This window comes from Epinephelus lanceolatus, chromosome 8 (assembly GCF_041903045.1).
Source record: "Epinephelus lanceolatus isolate andai-2023 chromosome 8, ASM4190304v1, whole genome shotgun sequence".
Classification (NCBI taxonomy): domain Eukaryota; kingdom Metazoa; phylum Chordata; class Actinopteri; order Perciformes; family Serranidae; genus Epinephelus; species Epinephelus lanceolatus.
The window spans coordinates 23,787,056-23,801,878 of NC_135741.1; the positions used below are offsets into that span (position 1 = coordinate 23,787,056).

General features: G+C 42.7%; 1 protein-coding gene across 1 annotated transcript in view; it reads left to right on the forward strand.

Moving 5' to 3' along the window:
- LOC117258890 (low-density lipoprotein receptor-related protein 1) overlaps nucleotides 1-14,823 on the forward strand; it is a 122,361-nt gene that overhangs the window by 72,938 nt on the left and 34,600 nt on the right. The window contains exons 22-41 of the mRNA XM_033630109.2: nucleotides 64-261; nucleotides 434-679; nucleotides 1,416-1,613; nucleotides 3,538-3,742; nucleotides 4,250-4,414; nucleotides 4,653-4,897; nucleotides 6,378-6,509; nucleotides 7,482-7,709; nucleotides 7,857-8,031; nucleotides 9,077-9,171; nucleotides 9,318-9,467; nucleotides 9,562-9,702; nucleotides 9,939-10,067; nucleotides 10,683-10,814; nucleotides 10,931-11,065; nucleotides 11,161-11,290; nucleotides 11,419-11,545; nucleotides 12,621-12,772; nucleotides 12,950-13,074; nucleotides 13,362-13,736. Coding sequence (XP_033486000.1) covers nucleotides 64-261; nucleotides 434-679; nucleotides 1,416-1,613; nucleotides 3,538-3,742; nucleotides 4,250-4,414; nucleotides 4,653-4,897; nucleotides 6,378-6,509; nucleotides 7,482-7,709; nucleotides 7,857-8,031; nucleotides 9,077-9,171; nucleotides 9,318-9,467; nucleotides 9,562-9,702; nucleotides 9,939-10,067; nucleotides 10,683-10,814; nucleotides 10,931-11,065; nucleotides 11,161-11,290; nucleotides 11,419-11,545; nucleotides 12,621-12,772; nucleotides 12,950-13,074; nucleotides 13,362-13,736 — 3,483 coding nt within the window. The remainder of the gene's footprint in view (nucleotides 1-63; nucleotides 262-433; nucleotides 680-1,415; nucleotides 1,614-3,537; nucleotides 3,743-4,249; nucleotides 4,415-4,652; nucleotides 4,898-6,377; nucleotides 6,510-7,481; nucleotides 7,710-7,856; nucleotides 8,032-9,076; nucleotides 9,172-9,317; nucleotides 9,468-9,561; nucleotides 9,703-9,938; nucleotides 10,068-10,682; nucleotides 10,815-10,930; nucleotides 11,066-11,160; nucleotides 11,291-11,418; nucleotides 11,546-12,620; nucleotides 12,773-12,949; nucleotides 13,075-13,361; nucleotides 13,737-14,823) is intronic.

Genomic DNA, 14,823 nt, shown 5'->3' on the forward strand with positions numbered 1-14,823 from the left:
GAATAGCAGCTATCAGTCTTAAAACTACACAAGCTGAAAATTGATATTTTGTGGTTTTGACAGCTCGCTGCATCAGCAAAGCTTGGGTGTGTGATGGTGACAGTGACTGTGAGGACAACTCTGATGAGGACAACTGCGAAGCGTTGGTGTGCAAGTTGTCTCATCACATGTGTGCTACCAACGACTCCATCTGTCTGCCTGCCGAGAAGCTGTGTGACGGCACTGACGATTGTCCGGATGGCTCTGACGAGAAACTTTGTGGTAAAACATTCTTTAGACACAAACACCTTTTTTACAGAACACGAAAATATGTTCATTACCTTGTTCTTTTGTCCTGTGCCTTCCATATTGATGTTAAAAACACCACAAACAGAACATACAACCCTCCTGTCTCGGATATATTCCAACTCTTTCATCTGTTTCTTGCCTGCAGACTTGTGCTCATTGGACAATGGTGGCTGCAGCCACAACTGCAGCATCATTCCTGGTGAGGGCTTCATGTGCTCTTGTCCTCTGGGCATGGAGCTGGGATCTGACAACAAGACCTGCCAGATCCAGAGCTTCTGCGCCAAACACCTCAAGTGTAGCCAGAAGTGCGAGCAGGAGAAATCCAGCGTCAAGTGTTCCTGCTATGAGGGCTGGGAGTTGGAGTCTGACATGGAGAGTTGCAAAAGCACTGGTAAGGGAAAAGAGGGCCTTTTTGGCAGTAAGAGTTTATTTACTCCTACAAACTGAAAAATTTGGCTTCAGATTGAGAGAAAAGTATTTTTCTTGTGCTGAAGAGGCTCTACAATACTGATTCTACTATACAGTATGTATATATGGTATTTAAAGGAATTTTAAGTTACTGCTTGTAAACATGCTCACCAGTGAAAGTAAAAGCCAACCTCAGATTCACTCTCTCTCTCTGTTTCACTTCGCTGCAATTGCTATAATCCCTGCTGCTTACAGTCTGACACCTGGTTGCCACCTTTTTATAAAGCCCTGACCCCCACTGAACGCTATGAGGATAAACGTCCCGAACACAGAAAATATGAACAAAATAAGAAAATACAGCTAGAGGATGGAGTCTCTTGCCACACACTTCTAGAAGGTCATAAGTGATGATTTACAGGGATTGCTACTGCATGAATCTGTTCATTGTTTTTTTTTTTTTTTGAAAAATCCTGCTGAATATATATTTAATGCATCATAGTGTTGTAGATATTTTGTTTCCAGAAAGTGAGCAGCAAACCCCTTTAGTTATTGAGTTTTTTTCTTTGAAAGGGACAGATGGAGGGGGAGACATTGCAGAGACAGCTGTGGCAGGATTTGATCCAAGACCAACAAGGGGTTTTGTGAATCTGGAATTTGAGATGAGATTTACTGATTTGAGACACTAACACTTTTTCCGGGTACAACTTGTTTGCTTTCAGATCCCTTCAAGCCTTTCATCATCTTCTCCAACCGCCATGAGATCAGAAGGATTGAGCTTCACAAGGGGGAATTCAGTGTACTGGTTCCAGGCCTGAGGAACACCATCGCCTTGGACTTCCACCTCAACCAGAGCACCCTGTATTGGACTGATGTCGTAGAGGACAAGATTTACCGCGGGAAACTGTCTGATAATGGAGGTGAGGCAGCCAGTTAGGTACAGCTTTGGGTAATTGTAGTTTATGCAGAAAGATAGATGGGGTGGTGGAGTGAATAGCCTCTAAGAACAGTCTCATTTACATAGTAATAAGTTCATTTTTCACTGTCATCTTTTTGTAAGTAAAATAAAAATACTAAAGTGGATTGCTCCTTCTGAGATAGCAGATCCGATTTGTGCTTTTGACTGAGCATTTCTCCAAAATTAACTTCCGCTGAGCACTCTGTAATTTCTGAGAGCCAAATGTTTTTAAAAAGAGTCTGTGGTCAGCATCGGCGGTCTGTGACCCTGAATAAATGGCCAGGTCATGGTCGGCCTTTCCTGCTCCAAAACCCCAGGTCTCCTTGCCAATCAAGGTTGTGTTCCCAGCACAGCACTTAGGGGGCACACGGAAGGCTTTGTCTCTTCCCATTTGTCTCAGTACTCGATGTGCGTGACTGCAGCCAGAACACTGATGTAGCGTAGGAGGCACAACACACTGCAGTTCCAGTTCCCAGCCCTCCAACTTCACCATTAAAAAAGGACTCCTCAGCAGAGAGACATTGTGACCAACTCATAGATCAGCTCCTGCTGCTTGTTCTTGAAGCCATTTCAGAATCTCTCAAGTTGGTGGCATACACTGTGTAGTGCCAGCAGCTCAACAAAGACACCCCTACCCACACAGACACACAGAAAGACGGCCATTCCCTTAAGCAAACTGTGAAGAAGGCATATCTCTCTCCCTCTAATTATGACAGGAAGGCTTTGTCAAGAACTTGTCTGATCACCCTCAGCCAGAAATGATCACACATTTTGGTTTGAACTTAGTCAGCATGAGAGCCTGTCGTTTCTGAGAACTAATGAAAAGAGTGGGAGATCTGGTGTTGGGTGTTTGTTTTCTTAGAGGTGGGGCAGTGGGGTTGGAAAGATAGTGCTGATCAGAGCCACACTGACAGACACAGCAGCAGTGTGTGCCATTTGCTGACAGATTCCATAAGAGTGAAGAATTCTAAACAATTCTTTGTTTGTCAGAGTTTTTATTTTTGCAGTGAACCATATGTGCTGGCTGGAGAGTTTCTCTCGTTGGTGAATGTGACATATGCCAAGCTATTACAGCTTCTTTTTTTTTTCTACATAAAATCACCACCAACTAGAGCTGGGTATCATTGAAAAAGTATGATACCAGTACTGATTGCAGTACTCTTAAAGTGATACAGATACCAACTGAGTACTTCATTTGATACCCATAATGTGTTTGGCATGGTGTGTAGTATAGCAATACCTTCGACCATTTTGGTGACATCTTGGCACACTGAACTGCCAACTCTGTCAAATACACCACACTCAACTTCACCACACCAAAGACTGTATTGGTTGTAGCTGCTGTTGCCGCAGTGTGAGCTCAGCACCGAGGACAGTTGGTGAGAATCCACCCGCACTTACGCAGTGATAGGGCTAATTGTTAGCATCACGTGGCTAACATTACAGTTATTAAAGGGTTTAACTACAGAGTTGACCCATTTGGGTGTCAGTGTGAATATGTTAGGACCTTTTAAGAGCTCGGTGTTGGATGCTGGCTGCTGCTGCTTTGTCAGCTTGTGCTAATCAGGGAGACATTCAACTGACTGTTCGCCACGAGGAGAGCGGCTCCAGAACAGGCAGCAACTGAAAGATTCCTGTTCCGGCAGGGTGTTTGAACGTTCTTGAGACATTTTAATGCTACTTGGTGTTGGGTCGCTACTTTTAAGTTACACAATACCAATACCAATACCCAGCCATTTTACTAACATTAAAATTCTATAAAAAGCTACGTATTGTCAACCTTGCTCCCTTTTGCGATTTGCCATTCAGATGTCAAACACATGAAAAAGAACCAAACACAATCCTAATTTGAAGTCCCTCTGTCTCTGTGTGTGTGTCCCATTCAGCCCTGACCAGTTTTGAAGTGGTGATCCAGTATGGACTGGCTACTCCAGAGGGCCTGGCTGTGGACTGGATAGCAGGAAACATCTACTGGGTGGAGAGCAATCTGGACCAGATAGAGGTGGCCAAACTGGACGGGACCATGAGAACCACCCTGCTGGCTGGGGAGGTGGAGCACCCCAGGGCCATTGCCCTAGACCCTCGTGATGGGTAAGAAGCATAGATGTAGGGATTTTGAAGCTGTAATTACTAAAGCTGCAACAATTAGTCACCTACTAATGTGATAATCAGTTAATTGGTTTAAGTATTTGTTTTTATTAAGGAAACACAAAGTCAGATTCTCTGATTCAAGCTTCCTAAATGTGAATATGTTGTCGTAGCTTTACTCCTATATAACAGTTAATTGAATATCTTTGGGTTGTGGACAAAACAAGATATTCATGGATGTCATCTTGGGCTTTGGGAAGCATCGATCTATACTTTCTACCATTTTCTGGCATTTTATAGACTGAACAACCACTTGATTAATTTAGAAAATAGTCAACAGATTAATCAACAATAAAAAATAGTCTTTAATTCCAGCCCTAATAATTACTTAGCTCAATGCATATTTCACTCAGTGTATTTTCTGTTAAACTTATATGTTCTCATGTGTTGATACTGTCTACGTCTGTGAAAATAAATCCCTCCTCACTTTGATTTATTCTCTCTCTGCAGTATTCTGTTTTGGACAGACTGGGATGCCAGTCTGCCCAGGATTGAGGCAGCATCTATGAGCGGTGAATTCAGACGCACCATCCACAGGGAAACAGGCAGTGGTGGCTGGCCCAATGGACTCACTGTGGACTACATGGAAAGACGCATTGTCTGGATTGATGCTAGGTAGCATTTGTCACCAGAATATACAGAATGCTCTCATTGCACAGCATCCACCCACTCCCTCATTACATCACACACTTCGCTCATTCTTTTTTATTTGCTTGCTCACCATTACTGTTTTTTTTAATAAACATACAGATGTGCTTTGCTTATGCAAAATTGCATACACAGTACAGGCTCATCTAGTAACATGATGCACGTTATGTAAAGTATACATCTCTCTGCTTTAATCCTCTTCCAGGTCAGATGCTATCTACTCTGCTATGTACGACGGTTCTGGGCTGATTGAAGTGTTGAGGGGTCATGAGTATTTGTCCCATCCCTTTGCTGTCACCATGTATGGAGGTGAAGTCTACTGGACTGACTGGAGGACTAACACTTTGGCCAAGGCAAACAAATGGACTGGACACAATGTCACTGTTGTCCAACGGACCAACACACAGCCCTTTGACCTGCAGGTCTATCACCCATCCAGACAACCGCAGGGTAGGTTGCACACCAGCGACGTGTGCATTAACTCTCAAAGAGAAACACACACTCACAGGGAGAGATAGTGCCACAGTATCTCAGATTCACCCCTGCCTGCCAGTGTGGCTGACTGATTGGGGCTTTAACTCATAGGAGAACGGTGGCGAGCTCACAGTTCATTGCTGACCGCGTTGATTCACGACTCCTATTCTCCAAAGACAGCTGACCTTTCAGAGCTGTGAGACGTGTTGTCTCCACACACCGGCAGCAATTTGGACACCTCCTGCTGCCTCGTTGATCAAAAAGTCACCTCACTGTTTGGCATTTCCCACCGGCTGGGTAGGAAATAAAACCCTCCTCCTGTGACTTAAATGTCATGTGTTGATCTCATAGGAGCACATGATTGACAAGATGACAAAAAGATTTGCAGTATTCTGTCACATTGAACTGTCACCTTGGTGTTTAGTAGCCAATGGCTATAAGATCCCAAGGGTGTAGGGGCAACAGAGAGGCACTGGGACTTGTAATTGGAGGCAGGAAAAGGGAGATCTCACAGAATCGTTGATTGACAGCTGCAACCAATGCTCATGACAGTGATGAGGCAACAAGCGGGTCTGGCAGACAAAGTCTTTTTCTGCACTCTCACTTTCCTTGAGGGTCCATTGATGGAGAGGTCCATTACACTCTTGACTCTGGAAATAGCTTCTCAGATTAAACTATTGGCTTAGTATGGTACTAGAATAAATGGGCTGCTTTTATGGATTTTGTGGAGAGCTTTTGGAAAATATATACACAGCAGGGCATAGTGTGAGCATTAAAGGGATTCACACCAAAATCAAAACTACATTTTTTCTCTGTTACCTGTAGTTCTATTAATCAATCTAAATTGTTTTGGTTCCCAATTGTTGTGCAGAGTACATTTTCTACCAAACTACAACTGCATCAAGGTGCAGTACAGAGTGTGCATCTATTCGTGGACAAGAGGCTCATGCTTATGACAGCATAAAATGTACAAACATTGATGGTGTCCTCCTCGGCTGAGCTGTAACGTTAGCTAGCTTGGTGGTGCTAGGTGAGCTAATGGTAGATGCACACTTCAATCTGCGCGATGATACAGTTGGTGGGAGTAGCTCGGTAGAGAGAAAATAGTTCCGACATCAAACTGCTCACAACAAGGTCTGTGGCGTGTCTTGAGTAACTGGCTCATGATTTCTGGAAACAGACATTGCTGTTGAGTTTTTCAAATATATTTTTTGGCACTTAGAGCACCACAAGCCGAGTGCCATCAAGTTCCATTATATTTGACAGAAGGCAGAAATCTCTACGGCTGATATTTCCAAAACTCTGCAAATCATACCAAAACAATCTAGATTCATTAATGGCATTACAGTTAGGTAGGAAAATATGTATTTTTGATTTTGGGGTTAACTGTCCCTTTCAATGAAATACCTCCTTTCTTGCTTTCACCACATTTCCTCTGACTTCTCCTTTCTTTCAGCACCTAACCCCTGTGCCACCAGTGATGGTAAAGGCCCTTGCTCCCACCTCTGTCTCATCAACTTCAACCAGACCTTCTCCTGTGCCTGCCCTCACCTCATGAAGCTGCAGCCTGACAAACGCACTTGCAAAGGTAAGGATGGATACTCTCCTCACAAACACCTACAGACTTGTTTTTTCTCTTACCTTTAAAAAGCTCAGGCCGAGTGTGTGCACGCTACACCGTCAAATACAGTATAATCCATGTCATCAAGTCGCAAGAAACAAGCTCTTTGTTTGCAGGAATCTCTTCTTGTGACTGTCATGGTTGCTACGGTGTGCTCAGCTCCCAAATGCGACATCAATGCCATTAGCTGTCATCTCTTATGACAGAAGATCTAATTACTTATCCTCTATTTGTGCCACACGGCCTTCTTCACTCTCATTTCCATTTCATTTCATATAAAAGACTGTCACAAGTGATGTGCCTGAGGTCTTCATTTATTACTATGTGATTTCATGAGTGGGTTTCATGATGGTTTTGAGGGGTAGCTGTGAGAATCTGTGGGCATCTGTGTCTGTTAAGCATTCTGCTGAACAATCCTCATCTCAGCAGTGTAGATTTAAGGATAATTGGATTAGAGGGCATCTGATGCATTCCCCATCAACGTGGGAATTTTCAGGGAGCTTGGCAGAGTCTCTCTGAACTTGGACACATTCACTACTGAGTTAAAGCTGCATGAATTCTTGACTGAGAGGGAGTCATTTGTTATCTCTATATCCCATCTCTCAGGAGCTAATCAAGCCTCAACAAGTCGGGCAACATGTTACTCACTGGTCAGTTTGACCGTCATGGGCTTCTGTCTTCTGGGACCCAGCTGGCCCCACCCTTTGATTGTCTGGCTCGCACAGTGAGAAGAACCCTAAACCTAACTTTTAATCTTAATGTGCTTATAAGAATATAGATGGGCTAACCTTGAGCATGAGAACAGGGGGTTCCTTTACAGAGAAGTCTGAGAAATTTGTTCTTCCTTTCTCTCTTCACACTTTCCATTATTTGCAGAAAACTTAGAAATAATTTATAAAAATGCAACAAAAATGATTAAAAAATCCCCCCCCCCCCCAGAGTCTCGCAAGTTCCTTCTGTACGCTCGTCAGATTGAGATCCGAGGTGTAGACATTGACAACCCCTACTACAACTACATCATCTCCTTCACCGTGCCGGACATTGACAATGTGACAGTGGTCGACTACGACGCAGTGGAGCATCGCATCTACTGGTCAGATGTCCGAACGCAGACAATCAAGAGAGCTTTCATTAACGGCACAGGGGTGGAGACTGTTGTGTCTGCTGGTGAGAATGATTACAGAAATATCTGTGATTCAGTTTTTATAATAGTTTGGGGGTTTTTTTTCAGTATACATTTAAAACTTTCTATATCTGTCTGAAAAAAATAGAATAAACCCTAACCTTCCTTATCGCGGCTCTAACATTTCCTAGACCTTCCTAACGCTCATGGGCTGGCAGTAGACTGGGTGTCCAGAAACCTCTTCTGGACCAGCTATGATGCCAATAAGAAACAGATCAATGTGGCCAGACTGGATGGATCTTTCAAGAATGCTGTCATCCAGGGCTTAGACAAGCCCCACTGTCTGGTGGTGCACCCTCTACTGGGGTGAGTGTTCTCTCAGTTAATCAGGCCTGCTTTCAGTCAGAGATATGAATTCTCTCTATGGTGCTCTTTTTCTGTTGTCCATTTCCCTTAAAGATCCTTTCCAGTCAAAACTATGTTTTTCTTATGGTTACGTCATCTAAAATGTCTGATCTTGACTATACTGTCTTGTATTTATGCAAAGTTTGTCATTAGAAAGGTGTTTTTAAATTTCTGTGCACTTCTCTAAAATCTGGAAATTCAAATGTACCCTGGGCAAGCTAGGTTAGGTTTTTTTTCTAATACGAAAGCCAGTCGTTGTCTAATACGGGAAAGGCATATCTACAGGACATCAGATTTCAACACAACGCCATCAAAGAAACCTGAAACCTCCAGTGCAGAGTGGACTTGTCAGTGCAGAGTTTGCAGAGTGTGCAGTTCATGCATTTAAATCTGAACACACTTGAACATTGTAGCAGATGTTATTGTATGTTTCACAACCATCAACACTATGTCAACCACTGCCAATTAGCCTACAAGCTAACAAACAATATAAACAAATAAAGATGCTAACTACACTTACCGTTCTGATACATCTGTTAGTTGCCGATTTTGGCACACAACAGACTCCTCACCTGAGTCTGGGTCTAACTGAGGCTTAGATATGTATGGCTTAATCTCTCCAACATTAACGCTAACCACCATGATGTGCACTGCTCTTTGAGGGAGCAAGAGTAGATCTGCTTCCAGGTGCTTTTCAGAGTCTTTTTTTTATTATTTTTTTTTTACTTTTTATGTTGGAAAACCATGTCAAACTGAATATTAACTTTAACAGAGATTCCTCACATACACCAAAACATGTCTGGAGGGCTACTTTAGTAGATTCAAGAGCATTTGCTGCCTTACAACAAAACATTTTGGGGAAGGTTTTGGAGGTATAGCTGTCATTCCCTGGCTGCCTCTTCTTCCTTGGCCTTGTAGTTTTTCCTCATGTTGTGATGTTCCTGTAGTGTCTCCTACTGTTATGGTTCTTTGGTAGAGTACTCATAACATTCATATCCCTCCTCAGGAAGCTTTACTGGACAGATGGTGACAACATAAGCATGGCAAACATGGATGGTACCAACAGCACCATACTATTCACAGATCAAAAAGGACCAGTAGGTGAGTCGATGTACCCCCTACTGCGAAAAATCACTGTCAGCGAAATAATACTGGATATCTATCTATTTATCTCTGCGGGGTTCCAGTACAGATTAAGCATATTAGAGATGTATATTGATGATAGCATCATTATTCTTTCCACGCAGGCCTCTCTATTGACTATGAAAAAGAGCAGCTGTACTGGATCAGCTCAGGAAACAGCACCATTAACCGCTGTCAACTGGATGGAACTAAACTGGAGATCCTGGAAGGTGTAAAAGGCAAACTTACCAAGGCTACTGCATTGGCTATTATGGGTAAGATGATACTTCACATTTATCCTATCCAAACTCATTGGTCCATGTTAAAGGGATAGCATACAAATATATGAATACATTTCCCTCACTGTAGGAGAAAAATTGTGGTGGGCGGACCAGGGAACTGACCAGATAGGAACATGTGACAAGAAGGACGGAGGAAACTGGAAGATTTTGCGAAACAACACCTCCCCTATGATGCACATGAGGATTTATGATGAGGATGTGCAGAAAGGTAAGAGATATCACTTGAAGTGAAACGTTACTGCTTGTGGTTTTTGTCAGCAATAAATCAAAATGTAATACTACATAGTTTAGAAGAGTTGGATGGACAACTGAGTTTCACTTGAGTCTCATGTTTTGAAGCAGACACAAAATTCAGCAAAGCAATGTTCCATTCAGCGTGAAACTAGAAAAGAAAAATATTTTTCTTTCTTCCTGGGCCTTACTGAGCCTCTCCTTTTCCTTCAGCGGGTATCAATCTGTGCAGTAACAACAATGGAGACTGCTCCCAGCTCTGTCTGCCCACGTCACCAACAACCAGGGCCTGCATGTGCACAGCTGGGTACAGCCTCAAGACAGGACAGCAGTCCTGTGAAGGTAAGACACTAGACCTTTTTACATGGAGGTTCAAGGATGATGAATCAATGAGAACCCGTTATTATGGTGACTTTTCTTTTTGACACAGAACAAAACAACGTTCCGAAGCAAAAGAGGTGTCTGCCTCTAGTGTGACATTTAACATACCTGTTAGGCAGCATTGTCTAAACAATAACAGTGGCATAATAAGGCAATAACAAGCATTTACCATCTCTGTTATGTGGCAGCTGATCTTGCCCTCTGCACGGAGGGTAAGGAGCTCCCAGACCTCATTGTCCTTGCAGTTTGCAGACAATTTCAGCTTCTGTTCTTCCTCTTTGAGTTAGCTGCTAACTGCTTCTAGCTGCTTTTAAAATCTCCCAGTGAAACGTTGATTCAGTGCTGTTACTATCTCACGCTGCTGGTAAAGGCATGACAACTCCATCCCTCCTCCATCCCATCCTCCATCTGTGATTGTACGTTTTTGTACAGAACTGCGAGGTGAAATAACGGTGTGACATTTCCTCCTTAAACATGCAGTGTAAAAGGAGCTACTGTGTCACAGCTTCAGTCACACATACAGTAAAAATGCAGTGTATTTCAAAAACAAAAACGTCTCTTACTGTCTCTGAGCAGGCATGGGCTCTTTCCTGCTTTACTCTGTTCATGAGGGAATCCGAGGAATTCCACTTGACCCGGCAGACAAATCTGACGCCTTGGTGCCAGTGTCTGGCACCTCTCTGGCCGTCGGCATCGACTTCCACGCTGGTGAGTGACACTGAGGGACATCACTAACTAGATGGCTTTGCTTAAGTAACATTTTCAAGCTGTCTTTTTCTCAGTGAGTATTTATAGGATGACACAAAAGGCCTCTTTGTTTTCAGAGAATGACACCATCTACTGGGTGGACATGGGCCTGAGCACCATCAGCAGAGCTAAGAGAGATCAGACATGGAGAGAAGATGTGGTCACCAACGGCATTGGCAGGGTGGAGGGCATCACTGTCGACTGGATAGCAGGTCTAGACATAACAGATTTAAAATCCTAATTAAACTCTCTTGTCCATATTACACAAAGGACCACAAAGCTTATTTGCATCCCTGATCTTTTATAGGAAACATTTACTGGACTGACCAAGGCTTTGATGTGATCGAGGTGGCCAGGCTGAATGGCTCCTTCCGCTATGTAGTCATTTCCCAGGGCCTGGACAAGCCCAGAGCCATCACTGTTCACCCAGTTAAAGGGTAAGTAAATTCTGCCTTCTGTAAAACTATTGCCTCTAGGTGCTTGCAATGTCTACTCAACCATGCTGCTATATTTCTAAACTCAAGAAATCGCACTTTAAGATAATCTTGTGTGTCTCTGTGTGCAGGTACCTGTTCTGGACTGAGTGGGGTCAGTACCCTCGTATTGAACGCTCCAGGTTGGATGGCTCCCAGAGGTTGGTCCTGGTCAATGTGAGCATCAGCTGGCCCAATGGAATCTCCATCGACTACGAGGTAATGACCACAGCTAACATCATAGCACTTCAGACCTTCATGAACACATTTGTCATTATTAATATGTGTAGTTTTTAGTTCTCAGGTTAAACAGCTATACTGCAATTTTTCCAAAGAGTGCATCATTGGTCATCATTTTAAAGATTAGATTATAGTCTTGGTTCAATCAACTCTACTTATTGTAGCCACAGTTATAGCTTTAAATAGTTGTTTGCTCTGAGTAAATTTTAGTAGTCCCACATATTACTCTGTCTGCCAGATATATGTAGCTGTATCATATTTCAAAGTACTGTTAATTTAGTTTTAGAGCTACTACAAGTTCTGTTTTTTTTTCTTGCAATGATGCTTACCTAGAATCACATGTAAATGTCTTCTAGTATTGTACATTAAAGTGTTAGGTGCTGTAATGAACTAGCAAATGGGGGCAATAGAATGATTTCTAGGATGTTTGTGTTTATGAATTAAGGCCCCAGTCAGACAGAGTGCTTTTTGCAGGTTGCAAACCTGCCTTTTTGGTTGAAGCCTACCATTTAAAAAACCACCAGCTTGCTGTGGCGTCTTTTTTTTTTTTTTATTAATGTTGCTAGGCAGTTACCAAGTCACCTACCTTTAGCTTAACCGTTATTTTGCTCTGAAGTAAACTCACATTTCTTTTTTCTTTAGATAGTTTAAGTCATACAGCTCCAAGTATCAGCGTCAGCAACCACTAGTTTGTCTTCCATGAATGTTGTTGTTAACACCACAGAAGGCCCACTTCTACATTCATCCAGTGGGACAATGGGATGAAAGGCAAATGATGTTAGGAGCTTTCCTGATCTGAGTTTAAGTTTTCTAAACTTGAGGCCTTCAGGGCTCTCCTGCAAAAACGCGAGGTACTCAGCAACGTAAAAGCAGCAAGCAAAAAGCCTCACTCTCATTGAAAACCATTACAAAAAGCCACCCCAGGCTGCTAAAAGTGCTCCATGTGATCAGGGCCCTAACACTTTCCCTTATGTCTTTTGGTTTAATTTTCATTTTTAAAATGTGACCTCCCTTGAATAAGCATTTCTATTTTGTTCCTGCTTTGTCTCTGCAGGGGGGTATGCTATATTGGTGCGACGCCAGGACAGACAAGATTGAGCGTATAAACCTCGAGACTGGAGAGAACAGGGAGCTGGTGCTGGCCAACAACAACATGGACATGTTTGCTGTGTCTGTTTTTGAGGAATTCATCTATTGGAGTGACCGGTCAGTTCAGAGCTTAATTAATTTCTTGAACCAACCATTGAACCATTTTTTTTTTCTCCATTGCTCTATTATTATCTAGCCATACTCGTTAATGCATGACAGCTTTTGAGTCATGTGGAAGATTTCATATTGTATCATGCTGTTAATTGACTCACAGTTTTGCTGTCTTTTGTTAAGGACTCATGCCAATGGCTCCATTAAGAGAGGCAGCAAAGACAATGCTACAGATGCTGTGCAGCTCAGGACTGGCATTGGTGTACAGCTGAAAGATATCAAGGTTTTCAACAGGGCCCGGCAGCAAGGTAGGAACACACAGAAAAGACACCCACCCCTAAACGTAACCATAAAACCCTAAAAATCAGCTTTTTGCCATTAAATTTGGCAAAAATGTCCTCTCAAGAACAGTGGGCTGCCATGAGTTGGTCCTCACATGTACACAAATACAAGCCCTCACACACACAGTAATAAATTTTTTTACCACCGAACTCAATCCACACCTGCCAAGAATCAATGAAATTGAAATTGTGTTTAACAAGGCTCATTATTTGTTTTAACAACACACCTCATAAATGTGTCACACTCTCCCCAGGCACCAACATCTGCAAAGACAACAACGGCGGCTGTGAACAGCTGTGTCTTTTCCGTGGCAACGGGCAGCGCACCTGCGCCTGTGCTCACGGCATGCTGGCAGAGGACAACCGGGGTTGTCGCGACTATGACGGATACCTGCTGTATTCGGAACGTACCATCCTGAAGAGCATTCACCTGTCGGATGAAACGAACCTCAACGCGCCAATAAAGCCGTTTGAGGACCCGGATCACATGAAGAATGTCATTGCCCTCAGCTTTGACTATCATGGTGGTGGAGGAAAGGGAGCCAACCGCATCTTCTTCAGCGACATCCACTTTGGCAACATCCAGCAGATTAACGATGATGGCACAGACCGCAAGATTGTGGTGGACAGTAAGTATGGAGTCATCAATCACATGTCATTTTTTTCAACACTTCAGATAATCTGCAAACTCTGCATCACTCATCACTTCTCCCAAACATTTCCCTCCACTCCTCCTGTCTACATATATTTCAGCTGTGTTGCCTCGTGGTACCATTTCTTTTATCCTGCCCATTAATAATTGAGTGTTGTCCCTCGTCTCCTCGACACTGTAAACAGCCATCATCACGCATTTTGACAACACGAGCACCCAGGAGGATCCACTGTATGTACACACAGCTGCAGCTTCTCAACTAGAGGAGATTGACATCACTTAGGGCTGCCACTTGAAGAAGACGTACACACACACACACACACACACACACATGCACAGTGCTTTTTGCTAGTTTCAACACTGAAGTGTCTTTTAAATCCCATTCCCTTTAAATGATTCAAGAGAAGGTTGTTGAACTCCATCCAGAAAAGCATCGTATTTAAAAGCCCTGGACGAAAAGCTGTTCTTAGCAAGCAATATTCAAAACATGAATTATTTGATAGAAAAGACAGGAAAACAAGTAAAGTGCATGTAGTTAGCGTGTTTATTCATGTCATTTTGAACAGGTTGTGAACATAATGGCTGTTCTTTCCACATTAGATTTTCATCCATCAAAACACAGAATTTATTCCAGTTGAAGGAGAATTAAATTTTTCAGCTGAGGTTAGAGGAGCGTTCTAGTTCCAGATACCACTTGGCAATCAATAATATTATTATATATCACCTTTAATAGAATCATAATGCAATAACAATCATATTGTAACACTGTTTTATTGCATTCTGCTGTCCAAAGTAATAAATCCAAGCAAATTGTAAGGAAAACATAACAAAATGGGTGATTAGGTAAGTGAGCTTTTTATCTGATTTAATATATAACAATGGAATGAAGTTCTTTGCATTTTATATCCCTTAGAGTATTGTCTATGGAATCTTACATACATTTCCATATATCGATATATAAATAGATAAATATATAGTAAAGCAGTAGATGTCTGTCGGCATGCCCAAGTACATTGCTTTGCTTCTGTATCGGACCCCAGCCTGCTTCTCCAAACTGGGGCTGT